The sequence below is a fragment of the Dipodomys ordii genome, unplaced genomic scaffold (assembly GCF_000151885.1).
Source record: "Dipodomys ordii isolate 6190 unplaced genomic scaffold, Dord_2.0 Scaffold7, whole genome shotgun sequence".
In the NCBI taxonomy this organism is placed as follows: Eukaryota; Metazoa; Chordata; class Mammalia; order Rodentia; family Heteromyidae; genus Dipodomys; species Dipodomys ordii.
In genome coordinates this window covers 13,361,100-13,382,513 of record NW_012267223.1, presented here as the reverse complement: position 1 = coordinate 13,382,513, position 21,414 = coordinate 13,361,100, and the positions used below count along the sequence as shown (strand labels likewise).

General features: G+C 36.9%; 1 protein-coding gene across 1 annotated transcript in view; it reads left to right on the top strand.

Annotated features, from left to right (window-relative positions):
* LOC106001701 (ankyrin repeat and fibronectin type-III domain-containing protein 1) overlaps window positions 1–21,414 on the top strand; it is a 128,041-nt gene that overhangs the window by 15,352 nt on the left and 91,275 nt on the right. Inside the window, exons 3-4 of the mRNA XM_013036710.1 lie at window positions 4,052–4,253; window positions 6,944–7,154. Coding sequence (XP_012892164.1) covers window positions 4,052–4,253; window positions 6,944–7,154 — 413 coding nt within the window. The remainder of the gene's footprint in view (window positions 1–4,051; window positions 4,254–6,943; window positions 7,155–21,414) is intronic.

Below are 21,414 nucleotides of genomic sequence, written 5' to 3'. Positions count from 1 at the left end.
CCACAGCTTCACTTCTCCCTTTTTTATGGTAATTGGAGTGCCTGGGCTGATTTAGAATCATGATCCTTAGATCTCAGCCTCCTAAGTAGCTAGTATTACAGACTACAGGTGCCAGCCACCAGTACCCAGCTTGTAAACAACATTTTTAAAGTTCCAATTGGAGAACTTTTGTCTTTTATTAAGAGAAGTTTTTTTTGGGGGGGTGGGGTGGGGGGAGTTGGTGGTGAGGCTTGAACTCTGGGCCTGGGCGCTGTCCCTAAGCTCTTCAGCTCAAGGTGAGCGCTCTACCACTTGAGCCACAGTGCCACATACAGTTTTCTGGCGGTTAATTGGAGTTAAGAGTCTTGTGGACTTTTCTGCCTAGGCTGGCTCTGAACCACAATCCTCAGATCTAAGCCTCCTGAGTAGCTAGGATTATAGGTGTGAGCTGCTGGCACCCAGCAAAAGAAGTAAAAATTTAAATATATTATGTTCAGAGATGTATTCAATCTTAGCCCTATTCATGTATTTTACATTTGTCATTTGTTACGTTTAATTTTTAAATTATTTTTAATAAGTTTTTTATTGTGAAACTACTGTACAGAGGGGTTACAGTTACATGAGCAAGGTAAAGAGTACATTTCTTATCAAGCATTGTTGCCCCCTCTTCTGTTTTTCCCCTACCATCCCTTCCCTCCCACCTCTACAACTACACTCCCCCCCTCGAAATTGTAAAGTTCATTTTTCAACATAATGTCTTGTACATATTGTCATTGTCACAATGGATCAACCTGTAATTTTAATTTTTTTTTGGATTTATCTTTATTCCACCCTTCCTTCTGATAGTCTGAAGTCCTATTACCATTTCCATTTTGCTATAGGCTATGGCAAAGATATGTACCAAAATATCTAAAACTCAAATTCATCCAGTATAATGTAAATTAAATCATACAATAAGTACAAAAGATAAGATTCCAAGACAACATTTAAAGCAAATAAGAAAAATAAATCATGACAATATACTTGTCTCTGGTTTGGGAAGGAGACACAAAGCAATCTTTATAATTGTTGCTATTTTCTGGGTGGTTACAATATCCCAAATAACATAGAACTTACCATTTGTTGGTTGGTTTAGTCACCACAGCTCTCTATAAAATGTCCTATTACTGTTTATTTATATATGATTAAATAAACTCAGAGGACTTAAATAAGGTTCCCCAAGTCACATAGATTACAGGTAACAATATCAGGATCCAAGCCTGGATCCACCAAATTCCAGAGCCAACATTACCATGATTCTCAAATGTTTGTCTAAGTAGATAAGGATAAAAAATTAAAAGTATAGTGATTTGGGAGATAAATTTGTAATTATAAGAATAGACAACATACAATTGTCTTTCTCACTATTCTCTGACAAAATTTTAAATTTCTCTATGAAGAAAAGAACACATAGTAATAGACAAAAGCTAGGAAAGTAGAACATGCTAAAGAATCTCCTGGAAGAAGGAGACAGCTGGGGGAGTATAAGAAGAAAGTCACAGATACAGAGAAAGTCAACCTATTTTGACAGCAGGGAACAGATGGGAGATGAGCAAAGACAAAGGAGGCCATGTGGGTAGGTGTCATCAGTTAGAGGGCAAGTAACTGGAATTTGATCAATCGACAAGAATTTATTTTCTAGACTCCTGGGCATTGGAGGAGATACAAAAGAATGTCAAGTTATTTGGGGAACAATAATGATGTAGACAAGACAGATGGCTTGAACTGGGGCATTAATGCTAAAGGAAAAGGCTACAGACAGAAGGCAGAAAGAAAGAGGTTAAGGCAATACCCATGTGAACCAGCTTGCATATGAATCTGGAACTTTTATGGGCATGGAAAGAAATGTATTAGAGAAAATCCTGTAGCTGCTACTGAATCAAAGGTAAAAAACATTCATAGATGGAAGGAAAAAGATAACGAATTGCCTATTCTTTCAATTGTTTTTCTTTTATGAAAATTAAACGATTACTGAAACAATCATGAAAACACACCCAGACATGCACGCCTGGCACAGGCAATGCCTCTCAGCATTCTTCCAATCATAAACACATCCACTTAGCAAAGACTGGATAGGGCCAGAATGACAAGACTAAGACTGGTTAGGTCTGACTACCTAAAAAGCAACAAGGAAGTATTTTACTTTTACAGGAGTTGCACATAAAACTCAAAACATGCAAAGTAATGAAGAAGGATCTCCATTTGTTGAAGTGAAAGCAAATCAAGGCCTGTGTGGCATGGAATCCAGTTAAGACACATTACAAAGCAATGAACTTTTCAGGTAGACAACAGCTGTATTAAACGTAACAGACTCTCATATGTACATTCATTGACTACTATGAGTCTTCTTACAGTTTAGACATCATGAATCATTATATCAAATTTTCACAACAATATTTAGATACCATTATTATCCCAACTTTATAAAGAACAAAAGTGAGACAGGTTAAATAACTTTCCGAAGATACACAATCAGTAAGTGAAAAAGTAGGAATGTGTATCCAATTTCTTTTCCCTTTATTCTGTTTCTTTATCCTATTTCTTTTACCTGGAGAGGCAGACAGATTTTAGGCACTAGGGATATATACAGATTTGAAAGCCTTTGCTCTGGACAAGAATATAGAATAGCTATATGAAAGTCAAACAACCATAATACAATAAGGTATTTGTTACAAAGGCATATGCTTTGTGAAAAACTAAAGAAATACATAAATTTGCCCAAGGACATCAGAAACCCCTTAAGTATTGACTTTAAGGATCAATAATCATTCCTACGGTAATGGAACCAGACATGGAATTTTAGCACATACAGGCTAAAACATGCAAAAGAAGAAAACCTTTGAACTATTTAGTAAAGACTGAAATGAGGAAGGGTGAAACCCACATGTAGAAGCCCAGAAAAAGATGAGATAAGTACTTATAGATGAGGCTATTTAGATTTTACCTTATAGGAATGAGAGTCACTGAAATTCATTCAGTGAAGCGTTTGACCAATAAAAGAAGTTCTACATCATTTTATTTCATAGAGTCTGTAAGGTTGTCAAAACCCAAGAATTAGAGATGACCTAAAGGTCACAGCTAAATAGTAACAGCAGCATCACAAGCGGAAAACTACTTCACTCCATTCAAAGTATGATGGTGGTAGGAAAGCAGCAGTACGTTCCAAATACTCTGGGCCCAGTGCAGAGATGAATGTTCCTTGTACACGAGTGCCTAAAGCAAGTTATTCCATACATGAATTTGTTCATCTAATATACATACACATACCATGCAGTCACAGTTCTAGTAGCATACATATTTCAATAGCAATACATAAAGTAATGGTGAATGGCTTTTGAAATGACACTGCTGAACTGACTTCAACTGTGACATGGATACCAGTTAGATTCTAGAAACAGCAGTCAAGTTCTACTTGAATGCCAATCATGAGTGCCCAGAAACCCCTATCCAGGATAATATTCTATGAGCAAAGATCATTCTATTGACACAAATCCTCCCAATATGTGCATGCTTGAATAGTTAGTCAAATGAACACAATTAACTTCACAATTTGACAGTTACCAAAGAAAAGTTAAGAGGGGAGGAGTGTAGGGAGAAGCCATACTTTCTTATCCACCCAGTAGAGGGCAGCACTAGGAGGAAGTAAGTAGGAAAGTCCCAATCAGGTACACTTAAGAGTAAATGAACACATCCATTAGGCTGTAGAACTAAGCCACTTCCATAACAAGGTTAACAGGCCAAAGGCTTTGATTGAAGGTTAATATCGTGTGTGTGTGTGTGTGTGTGTGTGTGTAATGTGCTTCATAGAAATGGAAGCTGTCATTTCATTTCTGCTACCATACATCCATAAATAAGCTGCTTCTTCTCCCTGGATTTCCGCATTCCCACCTACAACATGGCAAAGCTGGGACTGATGATCTCAGAGGCCACTTTCAGTGTGAATATCATATAAGATTTCTTGATGGACATGATGGAATTCTTCGTCAAAATATAATTCTGCTATGTAAACTATATCCAATTTTCTTATCTTTAGGAACTATTGTGTGAAAATGACACAACAAATGCAGAATTTGCATCTTTCTCAGTCAAAAAAACACAATGCCCCATCATCTCCCAATGCTGCAAAACGCCTGTACAGGAATCTATCAGAGAAGCTGAAAGGAAGCCATTCTTCGTTTGATGAGGCCTATTTTAGAAGCAGATCTGACCGGCTGAGTCTCAGAAAAACCTCCGTGGTAACACAACATTTTCTATGTCCATTCAGTTTGTGCAGTTATGCTTAGGTTTAAGGAAAGTCTAAGATGATCCATATTAATTCTCAAAGCTAATGTTTTTAGAGTTCTATAGATGTTTCATATTTGTATAAATAAATTCTAGCAAGGAAGAAACTGTATCTATCTATGATGTTAGACAATTCTTGAGTAGTTGCAAGACTTGTACCTTTCTTTTTCTTAATTTCTTTTGTTTTAACGTTTCTTTCGCTTCTAGACCAAAGAAATCAACCAAGTATAGCAGATTGGAAAAACTTTAGAGTTCAGATTAAGTAGGCTCTCTGAGAGCTTCGATAATTATTTGTTTCATTCCAATGATATTACTATTATTTACTTATTTATAGTGTGTAGTCCACATGTTTTTCAAAGGCATTCACATTAGAATCTAAGAGAAGACTGTATATTTATTATATAATGGCTTTGGAAAAAAAGGAAAGGAAAAATACTACAAAAATTAAAATATAGTGAGAATGAAAAGATAAATATATACAACATCTTAGACAAATAATACCTAAAACTTATGTCTGAGTTCATTTAAATTTCTAGGCAGTCAAAATAGAAAAAGAAATATAATTGGTTATAACATTCCATTAGGTGTTAACTGAAAGTATATCAGTCTATCAGGAGATGGACTATTGCTAAGTATAGCTGCCATAGTAAACTAGGCAATAGCAAATAGCCTGAGGAATATATTACAGATGCTCTGTGGTTATCTATACTGGCCCTTCATAAAAGCTGACAGCATAAAGCTCACATGCTCAGTAAGGGTATTTTTGCAAGATGTAATAGGTCTATTTTTTTTCCAGCTTAAAACAGAAGTGAGTTGTGCCCTTTCTAAGATAGAAACAAGGTAAGGTTTGCCAAAAGAAACAGTGAAGAGAAAATGTCTTAAGAGAGTGAGTAAATACAGCACACAGGAAATTAGAAATATCAAGAATCAAAAACAAATATACACGTGAACAGGGCAGCATTTTAACTCTGAATTCATTTGTTTTGTCATTCAAATTTATCTTCTGGGAGGGCTTGACTGTGTTTAAATTGTGGCCTAAGCATCAGAGGCCCTTTAGTTTAGTGGACTGAGACAAAACACTTTTCCAGTCAGCAGACTTGCAGCAAAGAGAACTGTATACCCAAATAACTCTATCTCCTAGGTCCCTGTTGTCAAAACAACCATTTGCATAATCATTTCATATTTTCTTCATATTCCCACTTTGTGTTATGTACTTGGCTAAATCTAACCAGTAGCCTTGGACTGGGAAAATCAATTTAGATGAGATTAAAAATAATACCAGTAAGGCTGGCACTAGTACCTCATACCTGTAGTCTTAGCTACTCAGGAGGCTGAGATCTGAGGACCATGGTTCAGAGCCAGGCCCAGCAGAAAAGTCTGTGAGACTCTTATTTCCAGTTAACCACTAGAAAACCAGAAGTGGTACTATGGCTCAAAGTAGTAGAGCAGTAGTTTTGAGCAGAAGAGCTCAGGGACAGCACCCAGGCCTTGAGTGCAAATCCCATGACAGACAAAAACAAAAGAAACCTGCCTGCTTAAACATTTGATCACTAAAGATCTTCCACATGCGAATAAGATGACCCCAATTCTAGGTCAAAGATAATGAAATTTCAATACTGTTTAAGGCTACGTGACTCTCAGAGAAAATAAAAGAGTATGCCAGTAATATAACTATCTTTTTTTCTATAGGTGACGTTTTACTTAATAAGTATTTAACTTCTAGATCTTTTGGTCTAAAAGTAATTAGCCACTCAGCTACTGAAATCCTCAGAACACTGCCACTTATGCCCTTCCCCTCAGGACTCAGAAATGTCAGATGTCCAAGGGTTAAGGCTCTGGGCTTAGAAAGAATAGGATTAGCATACCAAAGGGTGTAGGAATGTAGGCATAAATTCATAGGTAGAGTGGAAATACAGAGATACATGAATAGGGAAATGGCATGTAACATATATTTTTAGGAATATTACTCTTATAACATCTGAAGTCTGGGCTGGAGGAGACCAAGCTAGCAACTGGCAAATGACCAAGATCCTGGAAAGGGATTAAAACATGTGAGCATGTGAGGAGAAATATTGAGAGAAAGAGAGAAAGTGTACTCTTAATACAAAGCTAGTCATAATCAAAACTACCTACACTAGCATTGTCTATGTCAGCATTTCCCAAACTGTTCTATAGAACACTATGCTAGGAGTAAAATGAAAAAATAACATAACATACACTAGCATGATTAAAAGCCCTGAGAGACCCCATAGTAAATAATGGAATAACTTAGTTTAATCCAATGTTTACAATAGTTATTTGATTTCTTGCTGCTTTCTACATGCAGCATTTTCAATGGCCTATCAAAACAGTACACCTTCCTTGGAGGATGGGTTTGAGATTTGTGTGTATGTGTTACTCAGAAACTTGGCCACGCTACACAGAACTGCATTATCTCAGTTCACATAAAGCTACCAATGGCCATTAGAAAGAATGGAGAAAACGGCCAATACAGTCTTTCTATTGGAAGCCTGGGGAGAAACTGGAGTTATACAATTATCCCCTTAGAAGTATCTAAAGCAATCTCTAAAATTCAAAATAGCTGTGCATTTAGAGATGATGACATATAACATTGAGCTAACCTGCCCTCACTTTTCTCCTCCAGAATTTCCAGGGTAATGAAGCCATGTTTGAGGCTGTTGAACAACAGGACATGGATGCTGTACAGCTCCTCCTTTATCAGTACACACCAGAAGAATTAGACCTCAACACACCCAACAGCGAGGGGCTAACACCTCTGGATATTGCCATCATGACCAACAATGTCCCAATTGCTAAGATTCTTCTGAAGACAGGGGCCCGAGAAAGTCCACACTGTAAGTAAAACTGAGCATAAAAGCACACGGTATTAAAGCTAGATCTCTTCTTTATGCCCCTGGAATACCTTTGGCTGACCTTCAAAGCAGGAATTATTGACTAAGGCAGACTCTGAAATCCTTTATGTTTTCATGGACTTTCATAAAAAGAGTCAAAGCATTTACTTGTCAATGGTAATATGCCAAATTAGAAAGCTTCGTCTTAAGAATTTTAGCCCAAGTTTTTAAATATATGAGGTACTCCAAATAGTGACATTAAAATAGAAAGTATACATAAAGAATGAGTACTTACGTGATTGTATCTTTGTGTCTTCAGTCTAACTGGTGGCTTCACTTATTCATTCAACAAACACTGAATGCAGAGCATTGCTCTAGGCCTGAGCAATATGGTGGTGAACAAAACAAACTCCCTGTTCTTACAGAACTTGAATTCTTATAGAGGAACCTTCTGGTAGGCAAGGGAGTAAATTAAAATGTAAACTCAAATAGTAATAAATACTATGAAGAAAATAAAACAAATTATTGACAAGAGATTAATGGGGGGAGGAACTATTTTCAATAAAATGATACAAAGGAATGAGCTATAAGAAGATGTGGGGGTTAAATTCTGTGTACCATGAAGGACAAGCAGAAAACTGCTGAGGCAGCCAGGAACAATACCTCATGGCATGTGGAAGAACAAGAAGTTCATGGTGGTTAAAAGTAGCAAGTAAATAGGAGAGCATTGAAGACTGAAGTGTGAAGATGATTCTGGGATCAGATTGTATAGGACCATGACATCATACTAAAATTGTTTCCTTTGCTGATGAACACAGTGGGAAGGTGGTAGAACAGACTAGGCAGACACATGCCATAGTTTGCTCTACAATACAGGATTGCTATGATGTTCTGTGAAGAATGAAAAACAGAGGCAGGTGTGAAATCAAGAAGGCCAGTCAGGATTCTGAAATGAATGGTCCAGGAAATAAGTGCCAATTGCATGATGTTTGGTCACTAGATTCTGAATATATATTTTATTTTTAACAAAATTATTAAGGTACGATCCACACACCATATAATCCACCCATTTAAGGCACGTGATTTGGTGGGTTTTACTGTATACACAGAATTTTTCAGGCAATACCACAGTCAATTTTAGACCTTCATCATCATCCCAAAAAGAAACCCTATACCCTGGACCTCTCACTCCCAACCTCCCCACTAGTTCCAGGCAATCACTAACCAGTTTCTTTCTTTCTTTTTTATTGTCAGTCGTGCAGCCTGAACTCTGGGCCTGGGCGCTGTCCCTCAGCTCTTGAGCTCAAGGCTAGTGCTCTACTGCTTCGAGCCACAGCACCACTTCTGGCTTTTTTCTTTTTGTTTATGTGGTGCTAAGGAATCAAACCCAGAGCCTCATGCATGCAAGGCAAGCACTCTACCACTGAGCCACCTTCCTAGCCCACTAACCAGTTTCTTGTTTCTAAAATATTGCCTATTCTATACATTTCATATAATGGAATCAAATAATATGTAGTCTTCTAAGAGTGACTTCTTCCTGAATTGATGCTGGTACTTGTAAAGGGTTGCTTCTCAGGGCCACTAGGAGACACTACCCAAGAGCAGATGGGATTATATCCTATAACATTCAGTGAGTGCCAAGGGTTATTCTGAGTACTTTACATATACTGACTCCATTAATCCTCTCCCAACATCAGGAGGTAGGTGCTCACATTCCCTTTGGTGCAAACCCTCTGAACCAATGACCACATGGCTCTGTGCCACAGTTTTACTATTTCCTAAAAGAAAAAAGTAAGCTCATCAAACTGTTAGTTTCACTAATACTGATTCACTTATTTTCGAGTGGTAAGACCCAGAGGGCTGAAGAGAAGTATGCAAATATGTAATTAGAGGTTACTTCTCAGCTCCTACATTTTATAAATGACTACCACCCAAAGACTAGGTACAGAAGCAAATCCTTGTAACACAAAACTCTATTTAAAAATGCTAAGCTTACCACATCCCTGTCAAAGAGAGTAAGGAGCTGGGTTCCATAGGATTTAGGCTCTTCAAAAGAAATGCACAAAGTGCTGCTCCTTTTGGGTAAAATTGGAAGGATAGGCAAAAAAAAAAATAAGACTAAATTGAAAGGCATCTTTGGTGCCTTCTGATTCATACTGCAATAATGTCTGTCCCAGAGATTCAGTGAGAAAGAGAGAAATGGAGAGAGAATGAGAGGGTCTGAACATGGAGAACACAGACTAAGCCCCATTCTCCAGAAACAAGGAGGCCATTCATCCAGATGTTGCCACAGCCATCCTGCACAGGGCTGCATGAAACATTACTCTTCCTTACCTGGACGCTACAAAGAACTCTGCATTTTTCCTGAAAACAGTAAGACTCCCAACCTCCCAAAGGCCCATTGAGCATAATTAAAACTCCATAGAACTCAAGTACTATCTAGTTAAACCAAAAGGAAATTTGTTCAAGAAAGCTCTGGTTTTCCTTATTCCCTTTGGGATGTTAACCACTTTACAATCACAAAGTTGCACAGGACAATGGGGGAGATAAGCTCAGGTTTCAACCTCCATAAAACAAATCATCTAAGTCAATTTGGCCACCCAAAAAGAGATGGTACCACCTAAAGACTCACACATGTAAAATGGCAAAGCACACAGGCTGAGAGCCTATGAGGTTGCTACACACATTATTCTTGGTCTTCAGTATGATATTTTTAACTCAAGTTTTGAAGATGAGGAAAGTGACTGGCCACAGGTCACTTAAATAATAAGTAAGGCTATCAAAAACTGAAGCCCAAAGCTGTGAAATCCCAATACCTGGGATCCTGCCACAAAAGTTGCCTTTACAAATAACAAATATGGAGTGCCATGGCCACAGGGCTCCTGGCTTTCCCTTTCTTCTGTTTTCTGAAATCCTGCTCTGTGCCATTTGTGTTGAAGAGAGGTAAGAGAAAACACAAGGTTTTCAGGAATAAATCAAATACTAAAGAAATAACATCACTACTGTTCCTGAGTATAAGCCTGTCCATGAGAAGAACCACAGTTACAGCCAGTAGGCTGTAGCCCAAAACAGAGAAGCAAATACCTGCTGCAAACTATTCCCAGGAAGCAGAAGAAGCATGAAATAAAAGAAGAAAAACAATGGTTTGGTTTCAAGCTCTTGGAGCGTTTTACACATACAAAAATGTTTTTGTGTATACCATCTCACTTGATCCTCTCAACTGACTCACAAGATAAAAATTATGTTCTCTTTTTACCAGTGAAGAAATAAGAAAAAAAAGGTCAAATCATTCAGCCAACACTATGAAGCTACCAGATCGGGGAGCCAAGATTTGAACCCAGATCTTTTCTATTGAGTGCTTTGGTATTTGTAGGAAAGCTTTAGCAAACCCAAAGGTGCTCAATTCTTTCTTTTCTTGGCTCTCTGCTTCTCTTTTAATGACTGTTATGTATTCCAAAGGAGACACAGAACTCACTCCCATAGCTTAACGAGAATTACAGTGGTACAGTTGTGTTTATTATTTACCTCCAAAGCCATGGGTCAGGACTGCTTTACATGTTTTAGCCTCGAGAGGGCAAAGCTTGATGTAGGTATTCTTTATAACATGGTGGACAGTCAACAAGGTGCATTGTCCTATTCATAGGACAAGTACCAGAAGCTGCCAACCAAACCTTCAGACTCCCAACCTAATTAGTAGCTATTCTTTTCTGTTCTTCATACCTTGAAGCAAGTGGTATGAAGTACAGCCAGCCCCTTCTTAGTAACAGGAGATACATTCAAAGAACTCAGTGGTTGCTTGAAATCAAAAGTAGTATAAACTTTTATGCTGTTTTTTCCTACATGTACATACTTATGACAGATTATAGAGATTAAGGTCAATAATTACTAATATCATAGAACAATTATAACTATCAAGCATAACTAGTCTTCTATTTTTTTTTGGGGGGGGGTCTGGTCGTGGGGCCTGAACTCTGGGCCTGGGCGCTGTCCCTCAGCTCTTCAGCTCAAGGCTAGCGCTCTACCACTTGAGCCATAGCACCACTTCCGGCTTTTTTCTTTTTGCTTATGTGGTGCTGAGGAATCGAACCCAGGGCCTTGAGCATGCAAGGCAACCACTCTACCACTGAGCCACCTTCCCAGCCCCTAGTCTTGTATTTTGAAAATAGGAATTACCTGACCAACATGTGTACAGTGTATACAGTATGGATATAATAAATAAAGGTGTGGGAAGATCCCATGACAATGTACAATTTTTTCACATTACCAGACCAGCATGAAACTTGAAATTTATCAATCACTTACTTCTGAGATTTTTCATTTAACTGTTTTGGACAACAGATGCAAGGTACTGAACTCATGGAAAGTAAAATGGAAGATAAGGAGAGATTACTGTAATACTAATTCAGTCATTATTGAAGGAGAACTGTCAAGTACTTCCTTCAAAGTGGAGTGTTGAGCCTAGGAAACATGCCAAAATCTGAAAGGACTGCTACTGGGGAAGCCCTGAGCCAAGGGATCCTAGCACTGATGGTTTCCTGGGTGCTAGGCCCATGCTCAGTTGAATAGCTGACATCTGAGAAAACCTTATTATCGCAATGCATAAAAGCCCTTAATCTGCACATCTTCCTTTTCCTGACCAGTCATATCCTGCCCTTCCCTTCAATCACAATTCAACAGTCTCAGAGATGATTTGCTATATCATCTGGGGAGGGGGGCGTGTCTTGCCTTTTAAGCAGGTGCCATTAATTTGGCACCCTAAAGACAAGAGCATTTTGGTGTGCCTACCAAGTGCAGAAATATGGCCACTCATATGGATTTGGCCTTATCCTCTGACCCAAGTACTGAAGACATAGTAGATACTCAGAAAATTTCATTGGAAACTTTTGTTACAATCCATCTTATTCCCAGCTTACTCCTGGGAATGACAGATACCACATTTCAGTGCATGCAGAGACTTATGCTAAAGGAGTAGTAGACATAGATATGCACACACACACACGCACACACACACACACACACACACACACACACACACTGTATAGAGAAAAGCCTTTAACTCTCCCAGGAAGGAACTTATACTTTAGTTTCTGCTGCTACTTAAGTTCTAGGTGCCCTTACTCAGTTTGGTTGTCAGTATAGCTGGCTTGTTTTTGGCTTTCCTATTATTACCATGGGCCAGTAAGACTTGCAGAATCCTTTTGACTTTGAGTCTTTCTGTTCCTTTCTGTTGAGGTAGACTGTATCTCTAGACCACCTCCACTCCTGCTGCACATGTCCATGAGCTCTTCTCTCTCACTTTCTTTCTACTCCTGCTTTAGGTGCAAGGACTTCATACAGCATTAATACAGTGCTTCTGTTATTCAAGAAAGGAAAGAAGGAAATGCTTAATATAGGCTAAAAGTTAAAATTCTGGATTTGGGAAGTTCCCACTTCAGATCCCATATCTGACACTTCATAGCTATGAGAAAACTTCTTAAGTTTTCTTTGTGTCGATTTCTTCAATGGAAAATAGATACTATAGTTAGGTCTACTTATATTAGCTATATATTGCTATGTAATGAATTACTTCAGTTGATTCAGTGGATCAGGAATCCTGAAATAAATTTAGCTGGGTAGTCTGGATCAGGGTATCCCACGAAATGGCTGTCATCTTATGGCTTGTTGTGCAGAGGATCTCCTTCATAGTTGTTTGCAGCACCAGTTGGCAAAAGCCCTACATTCCTGGCTACTAGCCTCTCCATATGGCTGTTCTGTGACATGGAGATTGGCTTTCCTGAGATAAAAAGATGAGAGGGGGGAAAAGAGGGAAAGCACTATCTTTTATTTCAGACGTGACATGCAACATTTCTGCATTTTGATCACATAGATCAATATTGGTACAGTATGTTTATATACAAGGTATAAACAGCAACAGGCAGAAGTCACTGATGACCATCTAGGAGGCTGGCTGCCACTGCCGATCTAAGAACCAAATGGAAGGATGTATTTTAAATATTTAAGTAGAACATTGTAAATGCTAAATAACATGTTAACTAATATGTTCCTAAAAACAAAATAAAATAAGCCTGTTTTTGGAAAAGAACTTAAATGTTTTATACATCTGCTATATAGTTATTGTGGCAAAATTCCCAGTACCAGTATGCTGTCTTGTACACACTGGTATCCCAATACCAGCAATTTTAATTGTACAATTTTGTTCCAGAACTATGCTGTCCAATATAAGACATGCTAGCTACATGTAACTAACAAACATCTGAAATGTGTCTATGTGCAGACAATGGATTTTTAATAAAAACTGTCAAATTATACATACATCATGAGGGAAAAGGTAGTCTCTTCAACAAATAGTATCAAGAAAACTGGATATCCTTAGCAAAGAAATGAAGTTGGACAATAATCACACACTATATATAACATCAACTCAATCAAAGACTTAAATGTAAGACACTAAATGTATACTAGCAGAAGAAAACAGAAAACTCTATGACATTGATCTGAACAAATTTTTAAATCAAAAGCACAGGGAACAAAAGAAAAATACACAAATGGTATTCATTAAACTAAAAATCTTCTGTGCAACAAAAGAAACAGCAGTGGGGAGAGACAACCAACAAAATATATTATGGTATTTACAAGATACATTTGATATATCCAAAATATATAAGGAACTCAAACAACTAAAAAAAAACCCACAGAATTCAATTAAGGAGAAAGCAAAATATATGTGACATTTCCCAAAAGAAGATGTACAATAACCAATAACCAAGTATATATGAAAATGATGTAATTTAAAAGCACAATGAGATATCATTCCATACCTGTCAAAGGCAATTTTTTTGTCCAATTTCAGGCTTGATTCAGGGCCTGGGTGCTGTCCCTGACTTCTTTTGCTCAAGATGAGTGCTTTACCCCTTTGAAACACAGATCTACTTCCAGTTTTCTGGTGGCTAATTGGAGCTAAGAGTGTCTCAGATTTTCCTGCCCTGGCTGACTATACACCATGATCCTCAATCTCAGCCTGAGTAGCTAGGATTACAGCCACCAATGCCTGGTGACAATTTTCTTTATTTTCTTCCTTTCTTTCTTTTTTGCCATTCATTTTCTTTTAAAGTTTTATTGTAACGGTGATGCATAGAGAGAGTTACAGTTGCGTAAGTCAGGTAATGAGTATGTACCTTTTTGAATAGTGTCACTTCTGCCCTCATTTTCTCCCAGTTTTTTTTTCCTTCCAGACCCCATCCCCGACAAGTTGTATAGCTAATTTCAACATAGTGTCTAGTGAGTATCACTGTTGAATCTGTCCCACCATATTTTCCTAAAGCCAAAATGTTAGTGAGAATGCACAGAGAAGGAAACCCTTATAATTTGTCAGTGAAGGTGTAAAATGGTACAAACATGGAAAACGTATGCATAAAGGTTCTTTCAAATAATTAAAAATAAATCTAGGGATGTAGTGCAGTGGTACTTAGCATGTATGTGCTTAGCATGTATGATATCCTGTGTTTGATCAGCACTCCCAAAAGAGCAAAAACAAAAACTTTTAAAAATAAAATTACCATATGATTCCACAATCCCACTTCCAACTATTTACTCAAAATATCTGGAATGTCTATCAAAGAGTTATCCAAACTCCCATGTTTACTGAAACACTATTCACAATAGCCAAGTTACAGAACCAACCAACTTTAAAGGCTATTAACAAAACAGATGAAGGAAATGTGGTATATCCACAAAATGGAATACTATTCAACCTACCACAAACCAGCTTTAAGAGACATTCCTATTAGTGAAGTAAACCAAAGAATTTTACACCAAAACCTGAGTCATGTATAAGCACACTGAAACCATGCTTTTGTGTACATATTTTGGAATATTTTGGTCATGATTCTATTCACTGTCTTAGTTATACCTCATTTTGAAATGAAAATTGATCTCATATTAAGTTCAATTATTATAATAATGGAAATGTTTTAAAATATGAGTTATTAATGGACAAAATAAAATGCATTACTGCATTACTCTAAAAAAACTGTCATTTGGGACAATATGAAGAAATTAGTCTATCACAAATTGAAATGTCTAAATATGAAATTATATTGAATTTTAAAGGCTTAGAATAAAAAATTATAAAATATCTAAACTGGCAGGGGAGAATGATGGAATGAGTAACACGGACCAAGATATCTTGTACTCATGAACTGACATTTTGAACTGAAACCCTTAATGCAACCACTGAAAGATAATGTTGAAAGTGATAACATTGATCAAGATAGATTTGTATCTTGCTTTGTAAAATATCCTGCTCTGTAAAGTGGCAATTCACGTGTACAACTAAAGATAATTTTAAAAATATTAAAAGACAATTTTAAACTTAAATTAAAAAACCAGGTGCTGGTGGTTCATGCCTGTAATCCTAGCTACTCAGGAGGCTGAGATCTGAGGATCATGGTTCAAAGCCAGCCCAAGCAGGTAAGGCTGTGAGGTTCTTATCTCCAGTTAACCACCAGAAAACCAGAAGTGGTGCTGAAGCAAAAAAAAAAAAAAAAAAAAACCTCAAGGACAACGCCTAGGCCCTGAATTTAAGCCTCACAACTGACCCCAACCAAAAAAATACTAAAAAGCAAAAATAAATCTCTAAATAAGTTTACATTGATTACCTGTTGAAGAAATATTTTGGATATATAACTAAGATATATGAATAAATTGTATTTCATCTCTTTTCCTAGTGTTACACTAGGAAATTTAAAATGATGTTTCTCACCCAGTGTCTATGGAAAGTGTACGCAATATTGGCAAAAGACATAGCTGTCTCATTTTGATACTGAGTAAACCTGCTTTGGATATCCTGAATAATTCACTAAAGTATTTTGCATATTTTTTTTGATAATTTGTGCATTTTTCCCTTTCAAGTTGGTAAGACCTAAAAGCAGGTCATTAATGCTGGCTTCTTAAGTATTCAGCAATTACAACCTAACATGTAACAGGGACTTTGTGAGTCCATGTTCTGATGGAAAGTGGCAGAGGAGAACACTCTACAGCCCATACCTGCCCATACCTGCATGTAACAAGTTGTAAGGGACAAGAAAGTTCTATATCAATTAGAATGAACCACTTCATCTCCAGATTTTAAAATCTTTCCAGATCCCATTCTCAGATTCTTGGGAAAACCTTTTTAAAAAGATCACAGGTTGAGAACCAAGAGTAACCAAAGTTTTGAGTTCTGAACCTTAACAAGTAAGCTTTTGTGATGTAAGGGTTTTCAATTTAACTCATTCAATTGTTAGAATGATTCAACACTACTTTTTTGATATTTCTACCTTAAAACCAGTCAGTTGTTAGAGAAGATTTTAATTTGTGATTGGCATAAATTCATTAACCACCCTTCTTAGCTAATATAGAGGATATTGGCTTACAGTGAAGATTTATACTTAAATGACCTTGTTTTGTCCTTGAAATAATAAACAGGATTGAAATTGACACCACTTATAAGCATATTTTATATTTCTAAAAAAGAGCTGCAATTATAAAACTTACTGAGGCAAGAATTTTTTCATAGAAGAACATCCATTTATTTAATAAGAAACAAGTATTGGAATCTATTTTCAAAAATATGAAATTAATGAATGTAATAATAATTATAATAATACTAACCTCTAGTAAGCACTTCCTATGTAAAGATGATCATAAATTTATTTCAGCTTGTAGGATGGGTGCTATACATATGTATGCCAACCATACATCTGATAGGCTGGCACATGATCAATAGACAATTATGAATTATCTCCACTTTAGGAAATAATTGAAAAGCATATTTAAGCTCAACAAAGGAAACTATTTCAAATTGAGAGCAGTATGAGGATTATTGAGGCTCTCTAAGTAAGCATTGAGTTTCCCTCGTGAAGACCAAACACACCCATCTAGTACTGGTTGTAAGGATCCTCATATCACTAAGTTTAAATGATTGACAGGCTTTGGACATTGCTATCGTGGCAAACTGTCTACCTTGCAAGAACAAGGCCCTGAATTCAAAACCCAGTACTTGAAAAAAAGTGACTCCTACTGCCTTATTTTTATTAATAAAAAAATAGAAAATGTAAAGGATAGCCAATAGACACATGAAGAAATGCCAACCTCTCTAGCCATAAAAGAAATGCAAATCAAAACAACATTGAGATACCAACCACCTCACTCCAGTTAGAATGGCTAAAATCAAGAACTCTAATAACAACAGATGCTGGAGGGGATATGGACAGAAGGGAACCTTACTGCATTGTTGGTGGGAGTGTAAACTTGTTCAGCCACTTTGGAAAGTAGTATGGACTACATAGAGCTCCCCTATGACCCAGCAATCCCACTTTTGGGCATTTACTCAAATGATCACAAACAAGACCATACTAAAGCTACCAGCACAACTATGCTTATTGCAGCATTATTTACCATAGCTAGGTTTTGGACCAACCCAGATGCCCCTCAGTAGATGAATGGATCAAGAAAATGTGGTATATATACACAATGGAATTCTATGCCTCCATCAGAAAGAATGACATTGCCCCATTTGTTAGGAAATGGAAAAACTTGGAAAAAATTATATTAAGTGAAGTAAGCCAGGCCCAAAGAAACATAGGTCCCATGGTTTCCCTTATTTGTAATAACTAGTATATGTCTGAGACAAGCAGAAACGGTCAGATAAATTGATGTTAGGTGAAATGAACCCCAAGATAAGTATTCAAATGTTTTTTCTTTCATGAGATTGTTTCTAACATATTTATAAGATGATTTCTTTGTTGCTTTGTATGTCCCTCCCCCACAGTATAACTCCTGCTCTCACTGTATTTGATGTTGGTATAATTAGTGGAGGGGAAGGGCAAAAACAAATTGTTTAAATAGGGATACAGGTGGACCCATTGCAACAATGAGATATACAAGACTTTATGTCGAAAAACGAACTTTACAACTTTGGCTGGGGGGATGTGCGGGGGGAGAGTGGGTGGGAGATGGGAAGGGATGGGAAGGGTAAACAAAGGAGGAGGCAACAATGCTTGATAAGAAATGTACTCATTATCTTGCCCATGTAATTGTAAAATAAATAAATATATAAAAGATAAAAAGAAAAAAGAAATGTTAATAATAAAAATAAAAATTTGTTGCTAACTTACAGAATGGCTTATCATTAACAATGTGTTAAAGTATCCATTTTTCCAAGAAAGCCAAATAAATTGTACCCTAAAATATTCTATTTAAATTAGTTTAGACTCTATCCTCATTGGTATTTCAAGCTTTAAACAATTAGCAACCACATTCAAATGCATCTACTTCAGGGCAAGGGTAAGATTAAGAAATACTAAGTAGTTGGCAATCTGTAGGTTAGATTCTGATGCTAGAAGAAATTTATTTAGTTTTGGATCATTATTTATCTCAAGATTTAAACAGTAACTGTAATTGTATTCTTTGAACACCAAGTTCTTGCCTCACCTCCCACCTCCATCCCATAGTTAATTAGCTGGGCAAGTCTTATAACAAATACCCACTCAGAAGCACTGGGTGGTAGAAACACTGTTGATAATTAAACACCACAATAGCAGGGAGCCTGTTTCAGGAGATGTAGAGTGGTCTTGCCCCAGCTGGATGCCCTGCCACACACCCACAGACCCTCTATTGTACTAGCTGTGGCTGCTCAGAGGGACAGTTGCTTGGCTGGAGAAGGGACTGACTGCATTGAAAGAAAAAGCTAAACTTAAACCTTGCAAAATATCTTGAGTACTGGACACAGAAGGGATTATCCAGTAGGTAGACGTAAAAGAGAAGTGGATAGACCCAAGGGAAAAAGAAATAGATGGGCAGGAAGATCAATCATAAAATAGACATAGCCTTTCTATTTTCTAAGTCCAAACAGCCTGCCAAAATGAGTTCAGATAGTGATTTGAAAATTGCAAGACATACATAATAGCTTGATTCTTATTCCATTTGCTCTGGAGTAAGCTCACTGAGTTTTTTTTAAGGATTTTAAAGAAAATTGTAGATAAATCATTCCATCTATTTGGGTCTTAGTTACCTCATCTTTAAAATAATGAGACTGAAAAAAATCCCACTCTGGACTCAGATGACTAGGAATGGGGTTCACAGAACAATTTCTAAAGCATCATAAAGCCTACTCTATAACACTTTTACTCAAGATAAAATTACCAAGTCTAATATAATTATCACGTTCACTTGCTTCTGCTTAAAATAAATTACCTGAATTAGCTTGATATATCATCTGAACAGATGCTTCTATTTGCAACTAAATAAGTTATTAATTATAGAAACATTATTATTTTACAAATCAGCTAGTTGGTTAGCAAAAATAATCTTTCAAAGGAGAGTGTTTTGTTAAGCTACTAAAAATCCATAGGAAAAAAGTAAAAATTTCTTGGTAAAATGGTTGAAAACCACAAGCTCCAGTGCTTCTTGACTTGTCCACACAATTACCATTAACAACAGATGGCAAGTGAATGCAGTCCCAGGGATACTTGGCTACTAAATCTTAAAAAGGCAGAGATTTACATACAACTTTTTATTTTAAATTTTTTAGAAAGTTTTACATTCTCTTCCATAATAAATATGCTTGTCTCAAATTTCCAACTAATATAATTTCATCAAAATCTGTGTAGTAATTTGATACTCCAGAAAAACATGAGCACTCATGTTGTGGTTTCAGAGATTGTCCACTGTATCTGTCCCCAGCCTAGCCACTACCAGCACCTCATCACACTGGAGCTGAAGTACCCCAGTCTGAGGGGCACAGGGACAGAAATAATCTAGGAATGCTCACCTGGTTCTAGAAATCTATAGAGCTCCTTTGTTTAATCTCTGAAGGAGCAAATGCTTTATGGTAGAGACACAGAATCCCTTTACCACAATAACTGGAATTACACATTTAAAGCCTCAGAAGAAAGGAAAGGTATAGAAACAAAATGAGTTATACTAGAGAGAGTAGGAAAAATGTCAGGGGTAGTCCAGCATAATTCCAGAAAAGCTGCCCATCTGAAATGCCACCTGGAATTCACACTAGTAATAAACTGTTGTGGATATAAAAATTAATAGGAGGGATTTCATAGTATTAGAAAAATTTATTTTTATAAATCATGTGTCTATCACCCAAGTGTTGACGCATGCATGCAATTCAAACATCAGACTTACAATAAAAGGCTTACTGAATAACTTAACAAGGACAATTCCCCCATTTTCTCTATAATTTGGAGTGGAAGGAGGGGGGCTGTGGGTAGAGGGTGCAGTTACTGGGTCAATTAATCAACCTGAAAACTGTGACACAAACTCTGACGCCTAACCTATGTCTAAAAATACACAAATATATACGAATTTGTTTTAAACTGTCAATGCCTATATTTAGGACCTTCCCAGCAAGGCTATAATGAGACTGTGTTTGAGGGTTTCAGTCATAGCAGACTCTACCATTAATCTGAAGTTAGTTAAATTAACAGCATTTAGTACTGACTTGTCAATCTCACTACTCCAGGAAATTGCACCTTGAGGCTACTAATATTGCCAATTTTTCCACTGGAGTGTGCACCGTGTGTGTGTGTGTGTGTGTGTGTGTGTGTGTGTGTGTGTGTGTGTGTGTGTGTGTGTGTGTGTGTGTGTATTTTTTTCCAAAACCTCCATGTACATACACCATCATTGCTTCCCTACATCCATGGCACTTATATTATCATTTATTCTGGCCTCCTTTAGCCTTCCCAGGGGATTTTGCATAGTTGTAGCTGCTCAGTGAAAGAGTTTTTTAGCTTTATATTTATTTGTTTATTTTTCTGTCATGGCTCATGACTGAGGCTTTTAAAAAAAAAGTGTGACAGTATTTAGAGTACATGATTGACTGCTACAACAACATTCATTAACCATGACAAATCTGTAGCAAAACACAGTTCTGAGTGTTCTAAACAGCAACTTGATGAAGAAAGACGAAAGAAAAAGAAAAAGAAAAAAAGACTCAACTAATTTTTCATTCACTTCATCTGTAAATAAATTTAGACTGATGGTGTTCAGGGGCAATAATGAATTAGTATTCATTTCCTGTAATTAATGCAAACACATCTATGAACAGAAAATATGAAGATATAACCACCTAATTTCCATTTCAAAATATGCCTAACAAATTTTCACTTGAGGTATCTTCATAATATTTTCCCATTTGATTAGAAGGCTGAAATGAATGGATTTCTTTCCTACCTGTATTTCTTTCCCCTACATTTCCCAGGCGGAAATG